The 15,292-nt window shown below is 48.7% G+C and overlaps 1 protein-coding gene across 1 annotated transcript in view; it reads right to left on the bottom strand.

Annotated features, from left to right (window-relative positions):
• Nucleotides 1-15,292, bottom strand: part of TOX2 (TOX high mobility group box family member 2) — a 153,958-nt gene that overhangs the window by 87,084 nt on the left and 51,582 nt on the right. Inside the window, exon 2 of the mRNA XM_033074890.1 lies at nucleotides 4,509-4,574. Within this exon, the coding sequence (XP_032930781.1) occupies nucleotides 4,509-4,574 (66 nt within the window). The remainder of the gene's footprint in view (nucleotides 1-4,508; nucleotides 4,575-15,292) is intronic.

Genomic DNA, 15,292 nt, shown 5'->3' with positions numbered 1-15,292 from the left:
CTTTCCCCCTTTTCCAGTTGTAGAATCCTGGAATGGTTTGGGGTGGATCTTAAGGACCATCCAGTTCCATGCCCCTGCCATGGGAAGGACACTTCCACCACCCCAGGCTGCTCAGTGCTGCTGTGCAAACCTGGCTCCCAACACCTGACATTTTTGGCACAAAGACGAGCAGCATGAGACTGCCAGCAAGAGCAACACACAGGAACAGCATTAGGAGGAGGAAATGATGTGCAAATTAGCTTTGTCCATTTAACTGTCCTATTTTCAACTGAACTCTCAAATTTTCAACACTTTATAGCAGTGGGTCCTGCCTGTGCCCTCCCTTCCAAAAGCAGAGCTGCTTACACAGTCTCCCTGGCCTGAACAAACCACAGTGGTGTTGAACAGCCTTTCCATGAGGAGTCACACAAATTAACTTGCTGGGACAAAGAAGGGCTGGTTGCTCAGCTGGAATAAGCCATGCACTGAAATCTGCTTGGATGAGGCACAGGATCCCAACTGATGGGATGAATAATCAGCTCTTTCCCCCTTCAAGCTGCCTGTTGCCCTGCTAGCAGCCAGAGATAGTCATGGAGGGAGGTGAAATGCAGCAAACAGCCTCCCTAAGGTGTTCTGTCATGTCCCTGCACTGCTGGTGCAGTCACACCCCTGCTCCCAGGAGCCAAGGGACAGTGGTCCCCAAAGCCATGCCAGGGCCTGGCAGTCCCCACAACCTCACCCCATCATCCCCAGCTCCCTGACAAGGCAGCTCCTGCATTTCTTCACCCAGCACACCTGATGATGATACCTTCTCACAGGGCAGAGTTAATGCATTTTTTAAAGTACCCATGGACTGTTCATGCAAGAGCAAAAGTCTCCATGCCAAATAAAACCAACCTCATTCCTGTCCTGGAATTTCCCAAACTTTCCCTTTCCTGGTGTTATTCTCCTTATCACAAAGACCTTAATAAATATCTTTTTCCACTGATTTTGCAGGTGTTTTTATTTCTTTTACCAGCACCGTTGCATTTTTACTAATCTTTCAGAGCACTTCATTTCTGTGTGTTCCTTGGGATTTTTCAAATTACTTAATTCCTTACCTTTGTTTGGGGAAGGGGGTGGGAAAGAAAGAAGGAAAATTGACAGGGGTGAGGAATGATGCTCTGCTGACTCCATGAGACACAAGAGATACCTCACTCATCTCGGGGGTCAAATGTCCATGATGGTTTGATCAGATGTCAGCTTGCATTTATACCCTGGCCTCTGCTGGAGGTTGAATTACATTTCACATTTGACTCACTTCTGGGGTCAAATGTCCCTCCTATTTGGTGGAACAAGAGGAATTATTTTCCCCAAGCAGGTTGTGCTGGCATGAGCTGTCAGTGCTCTCATTATGTTTTAGGTTCCTTTATTTCTGCATTTTGTCCTCAGCTGAGTCCAACCCCTCTGGGATGACAGGAGCTGCAGGCATGGCACAAAAGCCATCCCAACAAGGAAGATGAGGGGAAGGAAGAGGTCACCTGGCTTCCATATGCTTTGGGTGATGTTTTGTGGGGGTTTTATATGGGTTTTGTTGTGGACATTTGTTTCTTCTTCCCCTCAAGCTGGCAGCTAGGCAGGGAATAATGAAGGAGAGGCAGGAGGACCCTGACCCTGGCTTTACCACACTCCTGCCATGAGAAACTGCAGAAACCCAGAAAAGTTTGGGTTGGAAGGGACCTTAAACCTCATCTCATTCCACCCCTGCCATGGGCAGGGACACTTTTCACTGTCCCAGGTTGCTCCAAACTCCAATATCCAGCCTGGCCTTGGACACTCCAGGGATCCAGGGGCAGCCACAGCTGCTCTGTGCCAGGGCCTCACCACCCCCACAGGGAACAATTCCCTCCCAATATCCATCCATCCCTGCCCTCTGGCAGTGGGAGCCATTCCCTGTGTCCTGTCCCTCCATCCCTTGTCCCAGTCCCTCCCCAGCTCTCCTGGAGCCCCTTTAGCCCCTGCAAGGGGCTCTGAGCTTTCCCTGGAGCCTTCTGCCCTGGGCTGAACAGAACTCCCTAGGATTAAAACCAAGACAAGGGAGTGAGACAAAGCTGATGTTGGGGAGCTGCAGGATCATGATGGAGAAAAAACCCAACCCACCAGGCTCATCTGCTGCAGTGGGATGGTTCCAGTCCTGAGTCTGTAAAATCTGCCTTTGTCTTGACAGAACCCAAAGGCTGTTGGATGTCCCACGTGGGCTGTAGAGGTATGTGGTGGTTCAGCAGCCTCTGAGGTGAGATTGTGAAACCCCCCTCCTGCTGTTTAATGTACTCCTTCGGGTTACAACAGCTTTAGCAAACAAAGAGCCATCTGGAACCCCCAGTTAAATAACAGAGTTGTGTCATTAGTGCTGAAGTCATGGCTGGGGCTGTAAAACCAGTAAACAAGTGCTGATGTGCAGGCCAATAAAGGGAGATCATGCACTGAGGAGGGTGAGGAGGAAGCTGCTCCTCATCCTACTTGGCCAAAGCTCATGCTGGGTGTGAACCCACATCCCTGCAGGGCATGAACTGGGATCCTCACCTGCCCTCCCAGTTACACTCCTGCCACCCCAGATGAGCTCGTGGGGAGGCACTGTGGCCTTCCACAGAGCCCCAGGTGCCACCCAGCTCCTCTCTGACTGCCCCATACCAGCACAGGGAGGGAACTGGGGATGCAACAAGGCAAACTTCCACATTTCTTTTCCATGTTCCTCTCTACAGTGCTTTTGGTGGTGGAGAAAGAGCAGCACAGCCTCTGTGCACGAAGCCATCACTTCAATGGGAAAGAACCTTCCTCCCTCTCCATCCTCAACTGCTATTCCAAAATGGGAAATAAAGGTCAGCAAGTAAACAGGGAGCAAATGAAGAGTAAACTCCTGTTGCCCAGGTTACAGGGATCTAAGCTGGCTTGGTTGGTCCTTCTCCAGGATCAAATTCATGAATCCTCTGCTATATGGTAATCTCTGCTTTCCTTTGGGAGCCAACCCTCCTCCTTGAGGTGCAACAAACCATTCCCAACCCCACAGCACCCCTTCTGACCTCCCTTTCACACCCATCCTTGAGGGAAATGGCACGACATAGATGCCAAGAAGGAAACACAAGTGGTTCATGCTGGCCATGGCTCAAATCCAGCCTGGTCCTGCAGGCACATCATGGCCAGGGACTGTGGCTGGTCCCTGTGCCAGCACTGCCAGTCCTTCCCAGAGAAATCCTTGTCCCTTGCCAATCATATCTATCAAAATAATATAAAAAAAACCCTACAACAAGTACCCTGTGATCATCTACAACATGTGGCTCAGGGCTGACCCCTGGATGGGGCACTTAGGGATCACCCCTTTCTTTCCCATATTTACTCACCCTCTGGCAATTCCTGGCTCTGACAATCAACCCCACGCTGTTGTTGGTTGAACACATATTTGTTTCTGCTGAATCACTCAGAAGCACAAAGTTTGCTGTTCCTTCCCCACCCTGGAATTTCTCCTCACAAAGAACAACCTCTCCCCATGCTGCAGTGCCAGCTTCCAGTGCCAGAGCAGGAACAGCTCTCCTGAGCAATGAGCCAGTGCATGCTGTGCTCCAAGGAGGCAAACCATAGGATTTCATCCCTTTCCCAGTGTGATATGGGCAGAGTTTAACCCCTGCTGCTGTTGGAGCACCGTGCATGACTCACAAGCTTTGCAATCCACAGTGATGTCCCAAACCCCACGGGCATTCTGTGGTCAACAAAACAGCCCAAAAACGGGATGGTGGGATGTGTCAGCCAGGAACTGCCACCTTCCCTCCCAAGGCTGCATGTGATGAGATGCTTTGTGCTGAGGGTGCAGCACCTCTAACCATGCCAGGCCACCCCTGAGGGGTGCACAGGGGACCAGCTCTCATCTCCAGGTCAGGGGGACAGAAAAGCATGTGCTGAAGTCCTCCTGTCCCAGCAGGACTTAAATATGGGCTTAACCTCCTAGAATCACAGAGTTGGGTCAGAACATCACCTCAAGGATCATGTTCCAATCCATATACATGTTCAGGGACCCACTCCAGGTTTTTTCCATGTGTATCCAAGCCCAGAGAAGGCTCAGGCATCTGCAAGACACGAACACTTCTATTCTGGTCCTCCACACATGGGTTTCCAGCTCCAAAACAGGAACCCTTTGATTCCTTTTTCTCCCCTGTTAATCTATTAAGCTACAGGAAATAGTCCACATGAGGGAAGGAGACACCTGAACTGCACACAATACTTGGAAACTTCACTGCACCCACGAACACCAACTGCACCTTCCTTTTGAGTGAGGGATGCTGAGGCAAAGCTTTTCAGCAAAGCTTTTCAGCAGAGCCAGGCTGCAGTACCAGGATGGAAGTGCATCCCAATCCCTTCACCAAGTGTAGCCTTGGCAGCAGCTGGGCTCTGACCCCCTCCTGGACACTCCTCATGTCCCAGGAGGGCAGGTTCACAGGGAGCTCCTAGAATTTGTGCTTTAGGCCTCTAAAAATGTCACCCAGGCAAACAGCACTTACCTGATTGGCCGATAGAAACTCCTGGGCGTTGTCGTTCATCCCCATGTACATGTTCTCCCCATCAAACTAGAAAGGCAAAACAAAGAGTTAATAAAATGCCATCTGCACACCAGCTCCTGTGCATCCCAAATGCCTTCCTGGCTCTTCATGTCAAGAGCCAGAACTCCCAGAGAAAAGCCCTGAGCTGCTGTTTGAACACTTTTGAGTGTGTACAGCACACCTTCATCCCAGTTATTGCCACAGGATACACTAACATAGCATGGATATGGGATATTTCCAGTGAAATAAAGAATAAAACATATGGGATGTTTCCAGTGAAACAAGGATTGAACCACCCAAATAAATAAGTCAAATGTGTGAACCCACAGATGCACCTGCAGCAAAGATCACCCAAAAGAAGCTGTTGCTAAAATTCCTACTAGACCATCAATCTGATATAAAAAGCCAACTTCCACCAATGGAAGTGTCCAGACTTGGGCAGGTCCTATTCAATCCTCTCACAGACCTCTACATAACCCTCAAACCCAGAGCAAAGCTCCTGCAGCAGTGCAGAATCACTCTGGAGCATTCAGGAGGGGTCTGTATAAAGCCTGGCACATCCATGCCCCAGTCCTGTTCTGCTCTGCCAGGACTCTGCCCCATGCAGGGCTGGGTCTGAGCACAGCCCATCCTGCTGTGTCCCCACAGCTCCAGCACACACCCGATTCCCAGCTGCTAATCCACTTATCAGGCCACAAAACTCCCATGGAGAACCACAACTCTTCTCACTAATTAGCTACAACGGGAGCTTTTCACTCTCTCCCATTTCAAAGGAAGGAGGAAAAGCCCTCCAGGATTGTCTGGGGCTCCAAGCATGGCTGGGGCAGGCCCCAAGGCTGAGTTCACAAATTAATTATGGCAATAAAAACGGGCTGTGCCATAAAACACTCCCGAGAGGAGGATGGAGGTACCAGCTGTGAGTGACACCTTGCACTGAACAAGGGGGAGAGCCAACCCTCTGCCCTCAGCAGCAGGATGATGAATTGGAGTTCCTTCACCCCTCGCCTGTTCTCTCACTCTCTGATATGAAGCTGATTCCAGTTATGCCTTAACAGAAATTGGCCATATTAAGAGCAATAAAAGCGAAATCTAAATAAAACCAGGTGAAGATTTTTCAGCCTAGACAATTAATTACACTCCCATTTCTCAGAGTGCTGCAGGATTAGCTGTTAAAGTCAGCACAGTTAGCAAAGCCAAGTGGGGGTAACACAGCTCTGCTTGGCCTCAGACACCCTCTAATTGCCACACTGTCCTCTGGCACAGCAAACCAATTAAAAGCTGCAAAATTGGAGCAGGCATTGAGGCACTCACTAAGCAATACCAGCAGCAGCAGCTGCATCAAGGTGGGAGAGGATTCCTGAGCAGCTGCTGGATTCTGTGAACCCCATCAGTGAGGCAGGAGCTGTGGGATGCAACGAGCACTGGGACAAACAACTTCCCCAGAAGCCAGCTGGACACTCCCCACTCTAACCTGCATTTCCCTCCACCTGTCAGGACCCCTGGCACAGACAGCCCTGGCAGCAGCTCCAGCTGGAGCTTCCAGCACCCAGAGCCAACCACCCTACAGCCAAACACCCTGTGACCCACCAAGCCCAGCACACACACCTGGACTGGCAGCAGAGGTGCCACAGGTTGGTGAGAGTCACAGGAAGCCCTCCAGGATCACTGATCCAACATTCTCCCACCATTTAATGATGTCCCCAAGTGCCACATCACCTCCAGGGATGGTGGCCTCACCACTGCCCTGGGCCACCTGTTCCATGAAGAAATTTTCCCTAATGTCCAATCTAAACCTGCCCTGGTGCACATCAGGCTGATTCCTCTCATTCTACCCCTGTTACCCTTGAGAGGACACTGACCCACACCTGGCCACCACCTTTTCCTCCAGGAAAAAAAATTACCTTGAAAGTTACCAAAAGTACCCTTCAGTGGGGAGGCCCAGAGCAGGAGAAACCCTCCCCTTTCCCCACATCTTCTGTTTTCCAGCACGTATTTTTTATGGCTTTCTACTGTTCCTCTACCTCCATTCCACAATTCCTTCTGCCCTTGATGCCTTCATAACAACTGTAATGAATCCTGCTTTCAAAATTACTATTTCTCTGATTGCCAGGCTGAGCAGCGAGCCTGAAAATCAAGACTCAAAATGCAATGGAAACTTTGGAATTTCCCCACTGCTGATTGGATTTTTTTCCTTCTCCTCCAGGCTATGAAGGTGCAAACAAATTTATTAGAAATTCTCCCATCAGGATATTTTTTCAATTAGATGTTTCCCAGTTATGCAGCAGCCAGGTAGAGCAGATAAGTAATGTTCTCTCCCTCTTCTCATTATTGTTTCACTATGGAATGCACTTCAAAACAATCAACACCATCATTCCAGGTAGATTTATGGTAGAAACAGAAATTTTAATATTTCCCTTTGGTTATAAATACCTCCTCCCTTTTTTCTTTCACTCTAGCTCCTGTTCCAGACCTGGATACAGCCATTCATCACCCTCCTTACCCAAAATCCAGCCTGCACTGAATGATGTGGCAGGGAGCATTTTCAAGTCCTAAAAATTCAAAAGGAACATCCTTGTGCAGTTGTCTGTCTTAATCACCCTTTTGCTCAGTTGCAATTACTTATTTTTATTATTCTTTGGTTAATAAACAGTGTATTAAACAAACCAGTGGCTGTGGCTGATTTTCTCCTGCATGAAATGAGCATGAAGCCAGGGAGGGAAGGAAAAAGAAAAGAGGGAAAGAAAAAGGAAAGGGGAAGAAAAAGGGGAAAGTGAAAGGGAAGAGGTGAGAGAGAAAGGAAAGTGCCCCAGATTCCACCAGTTCTGGGAACAAAGTCAAATGAGCACCACTGAACTGCCTTGGGCTGCAGGTGACAAGAACTCCAGCCCAAAGCCAGGCAAGGTTCCAGCTCGTGCTGCAGGAGGTGCCTTTGCCTGGCACTGATGGACAAGGACGGGGATGCTGCCAACCCCACTCAGAGAGGGAGCTCCAAGGACATCAGGGTGATGGAGACCAAACCACAACTGCACCCCTCCATGGGACAACCTACTGAGCATTTTGGGTCCAAGCAAAAGATAAAAGTGTGAGAAAACACCCTCTGAAATTCAGTTTTTAATGGAGAATTTAATTAAAAATGTAATTCTTTTACTACAGCTCTTGCAGGGGAGCTGCAGCAGGCACTGCTCTGTCAGCCCATACACAGAGCTCAATTCAGATGTTGTTGTACAAAGCACTTTTGAAATTTTTATTGCTTTTCTAGACTCACTTTGATTTGTTATTTTTGCTCTGCAGCATTATTTTCAAACTTGTAAATGTGCCCAGAGGTCACACTGGTCTCATGTTAGCCAGGTGAATATGAAAAAGAAAAACAAATGCAGGCAGCAGGCTGGGACAGACCCCAAAGTGCAGCAGCTGTGGGATCTCCAGCTCTGTGCAAACAGGGAGAACAAATGTTTGCTAACTGGGAAGGGCCCAGTGGAAAGAAACACAACCTCCTGCCAAGATTCCAAGAAGGTGTTACTTTTTCCTGGATGGCACTGCCAGCTTGTACAATTTTATTATGAATCTCATCACATCCTTTTTTTTTTTTATTTTGTGAGAGCCATAGACTGAGATGGAAACTTCGGCTCTGTCAGAAAATGTGGAATCACAGATTGGTTTGGGCTGGAAGGACCTGAAAGATCATCCAGTTCAACTCCCCCAACATGGGCAGGGCCACTCCCACTAGACCAGAATATGTGGGCAAAATTCATACCAGTAACACTTTCTGTGATACCTGCAAGATCTCAAAAGCCTTCCAAACTTTTGATTTAATTTCATTTTATGTGTGGTCGGTTTGGGATCTTTTTTTGGATTGGGGCTTTTTGTTTTTTTCTTTTGGAGGAGTCTTACCCAAATTTTGATACTCATTTTTGGCAATAGCATGTTAGCTGCAAGTCCATTGAGGTTCTAGAGCTTGAAAATGTGGCCTATTAATACAAATCCAGCAGTAATTAAGAGCCATCACCCTCAAGGAGCTACTAAATGACTAATTAAGAACAAATTGGATGCCTCCAGTGGTTCCTACTCCCAGAGCTATGAACACTTGCCTCTGGCTTGCCTCCCTGACCCATCACAGGAGATGGGCACTGTTTCCCTCTCATTTCCAAACTGGGTGCACTGGGGATGCCACATTCACCAGAGATTCTTGGGGTTGTTTCCCAGCAAGCTACACCTCAGCTACCACCAGCACCAAGACAGAGGGACTCACAGTAATGCATGCAAGGAATGCCTTTAGGTTTTTAGTGAGTAAAAGTTAGGACCCAAGAAAACTTGTGTAACACAGTTAATTTGTATTTAATACCCTCAGCTTCACACAACTGCTTCCAATGGCACCATTCCCACCATGGGGACACATAACTCTTCTCTAGAAAGTGTTCCAGAAATAGTTTTATCTGCAGTTCATTTTTATCAGCAGTTTTTGAGTGGCACATCCTGCTGTGAGTGCCCTTTGGCCATGGTACTTCCAAGCCCTGCATCCCCACCATGCTGTTCCTGCACACCAGGCTCAGCCCTTGGAGGGATCCACACCCAAGGATGCTGGTCCTGATGAGGATCCTCTCTGCACACATCTCTGGGATGTGAACTCCTCCCCTCAGCCCTCAGCCCTGTCCCTGCCAGTGCTGCTGCTGGCTGAGCTGCCACTGCAAATTCCTGCAGGAGTAATTTAGCATCCCACCTCTTCAGGGAATACATGGCTGAGGTTAGCTTAATCTCTTTAACTGCAGTTCCACCATTAAGGTCTTTACACAACCTCTGGCCTGGAGTGATCTAGTTAGCATTATTTATTTGTGTGCTGAAATGCTTGGGTAGCCCCTGGGCTGATCCTGTCAGGGAGGGTCAGGAGTTCAGCAGGAGATTTACAGCTCCCCCCAGGAGTGCCCATGTCCATCCCAGCCAGCCTGGCCATGCACTGTGATGTGTTTGGGGACAAATGGCATTAACGGGGAGCACGACCCCACAGCAGGTGTCAGAACACAAACACAGCATCCACAGCAGCCACTGGGGCTGGAGGGGCTGAGTTTCCTACAAGCAGTGAATATTCTCACACATTATCCCAGGGGAAATTCAGCTTGGTGTAGTTGAAGTCTTGAGGCTTAAAGCCTTACAGTAAAAAGTGGCTTGTTTGGTTGAATTGTTTGTTTTAAGAAGGCTAAACTCCTGGTAGGAGTTTTCTCTCAAATACACCAGAAGAGGAAACCTGCAGAGCTGCTGGGGCCAAGGTTTGGTAGAGGCTGTCAAGAAACCACAGCCAGGAGGGAAAGAAAGGAATGACCTGGCCCAGCCTGGACACTGAGGGAGTGAAATTCCTAAAATTCCTAAACCATGTCCCTTGGAAAGACCCATCTGAGAATGTCTCAGAAGGAAACCATAAAACCAATCAAGAAAATCCTAAGGAACCCCCATGGCCAAGGGACATTCACCCACCTGCTCTAGAACAATGTGAGGGAACTTTGGGACCCTCAAGACAACCTGGAGAGTGTCCAGGGAAAGGAGCAGAGCTGGGGAAGGGTCTGGAGCCCCAGGAGGGGCTGAGGGAGCTGGAAAGGGGCTCAGCCTGGAGAAAAAGAGGCTCAGGGGGGCCCTTGTGGCTCTGCACAACTCCCTGACAGGAGGGGACAGCTGGGGGGGATTTGGGATCTGGGAACAGGGACAGGGACAGGAGCAGAGGGAATGACCTCAAGGTGTGCCACATCAGGTTTAGACTGGAGATCAGGCAAATTTTCTTCATTGAAAGGTTTGTCCAGCTCTGGCACAGCTGCCCAGGGCAGTGCTGGAGCCACTATCCCTGGAGGGATTTAAAAGCCCTGTGGATGTGACATTTGGGGACATGGGTTAGAGGTGGCCTTGGCAGCGCTGGGTCAATGGTTGGGCCCAAAAATCCCAGAGGTCTTTCCCAACCTAAAGGATTCAGTGATTTTCAATGTCTGACCTTCTGTCTGTGCTCTCAAACCAGCAGTGGGAAAGGGAAGGTTCCAAACCATCATGTCCAACCCCTCAGTGTGAACCCATCACACTTCAACTCGCCCCAAGGAGGCCCAGAGACAGCCAAGACGAGGGACCCTCTGTCTCACAGCCCACCCAGAGCTTGCTGAAGGGTCAGCAAACCCCTAGGAAAGATGAACTGATCTCTCTGGTTGAACTCACAAGGTTCCTCAAAAATCAGCTCTAAACCCCAAAACCCACCACGTCACAGGACCCAGGGGAGGTTCTCTTGCTCACAGCAAGACACTCAGTAGGTTTGAGCAAGCAGAAGATCCATCTGCACTAAAATCTATCCAGCTCATCATATAACTGATCTGGAAGGGTTCAGTTTATTAATGAGACAGAAATTATTCAGGCCAGCCAAAACTAAAAGCGACTTTGAATAGCTTTGCATTAGGACTCTCGCTGCACTAAGTGGCACTGAGGAAATGGAAGATTAAATTTAATGTCTATAAATGCAAAGTAATGCACTGCAGAAAAGCAATCCCAACAACAGACACAACTACAGGCCTTAAAATAGATGTTGCTGTCCAGAAGAGAAACTTTTCTGCAGAGTTCACTTCCAATTTTTTTTCAGTCCTCAGCAGTTGCCAAAAATGCATTTTAGGTTTTAGAAGCAATCAAGAAAGAGCAAAGAAGGAAAGACCAAGTATTATTTTGCCATCTGTACTGTTACAAGGAGAGAGGGCAACTGCAAGGAGGATACAAGGTGTGTAATGGCACATGTGGATGAGGAAAAAGGGGTGAGGAAGGAAAAGAAGAGTGTTAGATGGACTCAACAAAGATGTATGTGAAAAAATACATCTAACAGCCTAAAATCAGGAGCAGGGCTGAGGGGAGGATTTCACATCCCAGAGATGTGTGCAGAGAGGATCCTCACCAGGACCAGCATCCTTGGGTGTGGATCCCTCCAAGGGCTGAGCCTGGTGTGCAGGAGCAGCATGGTGGGGATGCAGGGCTTGGAAGTACCATGGCCAAAGGGCACTCACAGCAGGATGTGCCACTCAAATAAAAGAGTCATGTAACAGGGTTTAACAGCCTAAAAACAAGGACTCAGGCACTGAGATTATCAGCAAGTGAAATTAAACTCTTCCAGAGAAGTTCTTCATACTGGACCCAAAAGCAAACCCTCTTGCTGCAGGATGCTGTGGCTTAGAGGGATCCAGAACAGCAATTGGACAAATGAGAGGTGAGTAATAAACCCTGACCTGTGGGCTCCTGGGAGCTCTGTGGGCAGATATAATCTCATTTTTTAACATGTGGTTGATTAAATATTATTGTGGGACCTCCATCCCTGGAGATGCTCAGAGCTCAGCTGGAGCAGGCACTGCACAACCCTGTGTGGGTGGCCCAGCTTTGCCTGGGGGGCTCAGGACACACAGATGTCCCTCAGGACTGGCAGTATTTGGTGTTTGGGGGCTTCTGTGATACCTGATCATGTGATACTCACACAGACCTCCACCCCAAAAGCAGCTCCAGCATCCCCTTTTATTCTCCTGAAATGCCACCACTATTCCAGTGACAGCATTCATTTATCTATGAGACTGGCTGGCTTTCTGTCAACACTGCACACAAAATTATTGTTATTACATTATTTTGGGGGGAATGAGGCCTTAAACTCATTTACCTGGATCTTTCAGAGCCTGCAAAGGAGTTCAGGCTCTTCACAGACACACACAAAAAACTCATCCACTGAAAGCTACAGGGAGCAGCAGAATTTAGTCTTAAGAGTGACATGGAAATAGATTAATTTTTTTTCCCATTTCATATTCTAATTACAATTCTTCTCCCCCTACTATTTTCTGTTCTCATTACAGTCTTAAAATTGCTCTGCAAATTCTGTACCTTATTCTGCTCTTCCTACCATCTTTGTCATGGAAATGAGAAACAGAATGTATAAGCATGAAAATATTGCAGAGATCAAAATTCTGCTTAACCCTTTCTCGTGCGGCTCCAAAAAGAAGCGAGAGCAGCACAGAGAAGCCAGTCCTCCATCCATCCATCCATCCATCCATCCATCCATCCATCCATCCATCCATCCATCCATCCAGCCTCCTCCTCCTCTCCCAGCTGCACTGGGAGATGCCCAGAGAAAGGGTGATTAATTTAAAGGCCAAAGTCACTCACGGTTCCACCTCGCCGTGCATGGAGGAGGGGCTGGGGTTTCAGCTGAGCAGGTTTTGCTCCTCAGGGCAGATGTTGATCTAATGCATTTTGACTGTGTTCAGATGATTGTGTTTAGCTTTTAGCCTGGTGTAATAATGCTGTGGGGAGAGCTGCCCTGGTGCACTGAGTGCTCAGATCTCCATCCTTTCCCATGGCACTGACAGCTCACCAGAGCTGCAGCCAAAAACCAAATCCTTTCTGATTTCTCTGTGAGTCTGGGCATGGATGTGGAAATCAGGCTGCTGGGGGGTGAGCAGAACCCTCTGCTCTCAGCCAGCACCTCCCCACCCTTTGCTGACCAGCTCAATGCTGTTTATTTTGCAGCACTGCCACTGCAAGGCTCGGGCATGTACATCACTTCCTTCTCAAAACCAAACAACAAGCACATCCGGAGCTCTTCATCACAGGTGCTCCAGCAGTTTACATGCAAAAAAAAAAAAAATTACAAATACAAGGCTCTTGCTGAGCAGGTCCTTCACCTGCCAGCAGCTGAGTGAGGGGAGGGAGGAGGGTGCAGGGATGCAGTACCATCCTGGCACTGCCCTGGAGTGTGTGAAATAAATAAAATAACTGCTGGTGAGCAATAACTGCACACGCCTGCTCCTCCAGCAGCACTTGTAATTCACAGGAAACCGAGAGAGGCAGAAAACATGCAAAGATCTAAAAGAAGAGACTGTGCTAGAACAGTGCCAGCCTCAAAGGCACTGAAAAACATTGTTTTCTGCAAGATAAAACCCCGGGGCTGAGATAAAATTAGAGCTGATACCTGTGTGCCTGGGAAGCAGCTCCCAGCCTGGCTCTGTGCTGGGAGCCTTTGAGGAGGTGCTGATTTCCCCAGCAGAACAACAGCCAGAGGAGCCACGGGAAAGGGGCTCACAGGGCACTGAACAGCCACGGGGCAAGGGAGCAGCTGGCAATGAAGAAACCTTAAGCAGGAAGCTGTCCCAACTTAATTTGGTCCCCTTTGCCCAGGGAGGGTGCAGCACAGGCAGTGATGCTCAGCCACACACCTGAGGTGAATTCCTGGATGGCACCAAAGCAATTCCTTGGGGAGCAGAGCAGCAGCTGCCAGCACCAGCAGTGCCTGGGTGACGCTGGGTTTGACGCACACGGAGCAGTGATGGGTTTGGAAATCTCTATTTGTCTTTTCTCGACTGCACAGTGAGCAGAAATAACAAAGTGAGGAACAGAGCTGCCAGAGGAGTGAGGAGGGGGTGCCTAAAAGCTGGGCACTTTTTAAAGCAATGTATTTTGCTTCCAATCCCAATGCCTTGCTGGCGGCTGCACAGGTAAACAGCCTGGGTCCCAAGTACCTCCAAACTCACTGCAATAATTTCTAAAATCACATACTACTCAATTGATATTCACAAAAAAAAAAACCCCAGTAGCTTTAATTCAGCCCACAGCCCTGCCCTTTCAGCAGAGATTAAATATTGCAAGGAAATCCTCTACTCAGAGGGTGCTGAGGCCCTGGCACAGGGTGCCCAGAGCAGCTGTGGCTGCCCCTGCATCCCTGGCAGTGCCCAAGGCCAGGCTGGGCTCTGGGACAGTGGAAGGTGTCCCTGCCCATGGCAGGGGTGGAAGGAGATGAGCTTTAAGGTCCTTTCCAACTCAAATCTCTTTCCAAGCAGAAGTACATTTCTGCCCTCCAGAATTCAGGATCTTGTCTGTTTTCTTCTCTTGCAAAGCATTAGGGAAACGAATAATTGATTTTTCAAGACCATAGGGAACATTATGCAAAACCAGCTAGTTGGGAGGGAAAAAAAATAAATCAGAGATCTTCCATGTCAGTCATTTAGAAAATAGTTTCCATCACACAGATATTTGGCACCAGCAAAAACCTGCTTTCTGTGGTTCTGCACTCCACTTTGTATGCAAATATCCTCTTGCTGTGGTACTTTGAATGACTTGGGGAAAAAAAAAAAAAGAAAAAAAGGGCTGACGAAGTACAATCCATTTCACAATGTTTGGACATGTTTTGGTTCCTGACTCAGAAAGAATAAAACTAATGAGGGAGGTTCTTAAAGACTAAATAAACCCCAACCCTAAAACAAGGAAGGTAGAAAGGCTGTTCCCAAAATTTCAAGGTCAGGTTGGACAGGGCAAGCTGACCCAGAGGAACCAAGTGGTTCCACATCCCTGAGAAGGGCAAAACCCTGGGAAGCAGTGGATGGAATGGTGAGGCCAGCAGGAGCAGGGAGGTCATTCTGCCCCTGTGCTCAGCACTGCTGAGGCCACACCTCGAGGGCTGTGTCCAGTTCTGTCAACTCAGTTTAGGAAGGACATGGAGAGGCTGGAGCACATCCAGAGGAGGCAACACAAACCTGTGAGTGCTGGAACACAAACCCTGTGAGGGGCTGGAACACAAACCCTGTGAGTGCTGGAACACAAACCTGTGAGGGGCCTGGAACACAAACCCTGTGAGTGCTGGAACACAAACCCTGTGAGTGCTGGAACACAAACCCTGTGAGGGGTCTGGAACACAAACCCTGTGAGTGCTGGAACACAAACCTGTGAGTGCTGGAACACAAACCCTGTGAGTGCTGGAACACAAA

The sequence above is a fragment of the Catharus ustulatus genome, chromosome 17 (genome assembly GCF_009819885.2).
Source record: "Catharus ustulatus isolate bCatUst1 chromosome 17, bCatUst1.pri.v2, whole genome shotgun sequence".
NCBI lineage: Eukaryota > Metazoa > Chordata > Aves > Passeriformes > Turdidae > Catharus > Catharus ustulatus.
The sequence above is the reverse complement of the archived record's forward strand: the minus strand, read 5'-3'. Positions and strand labels throughout refer to the sequence as shown.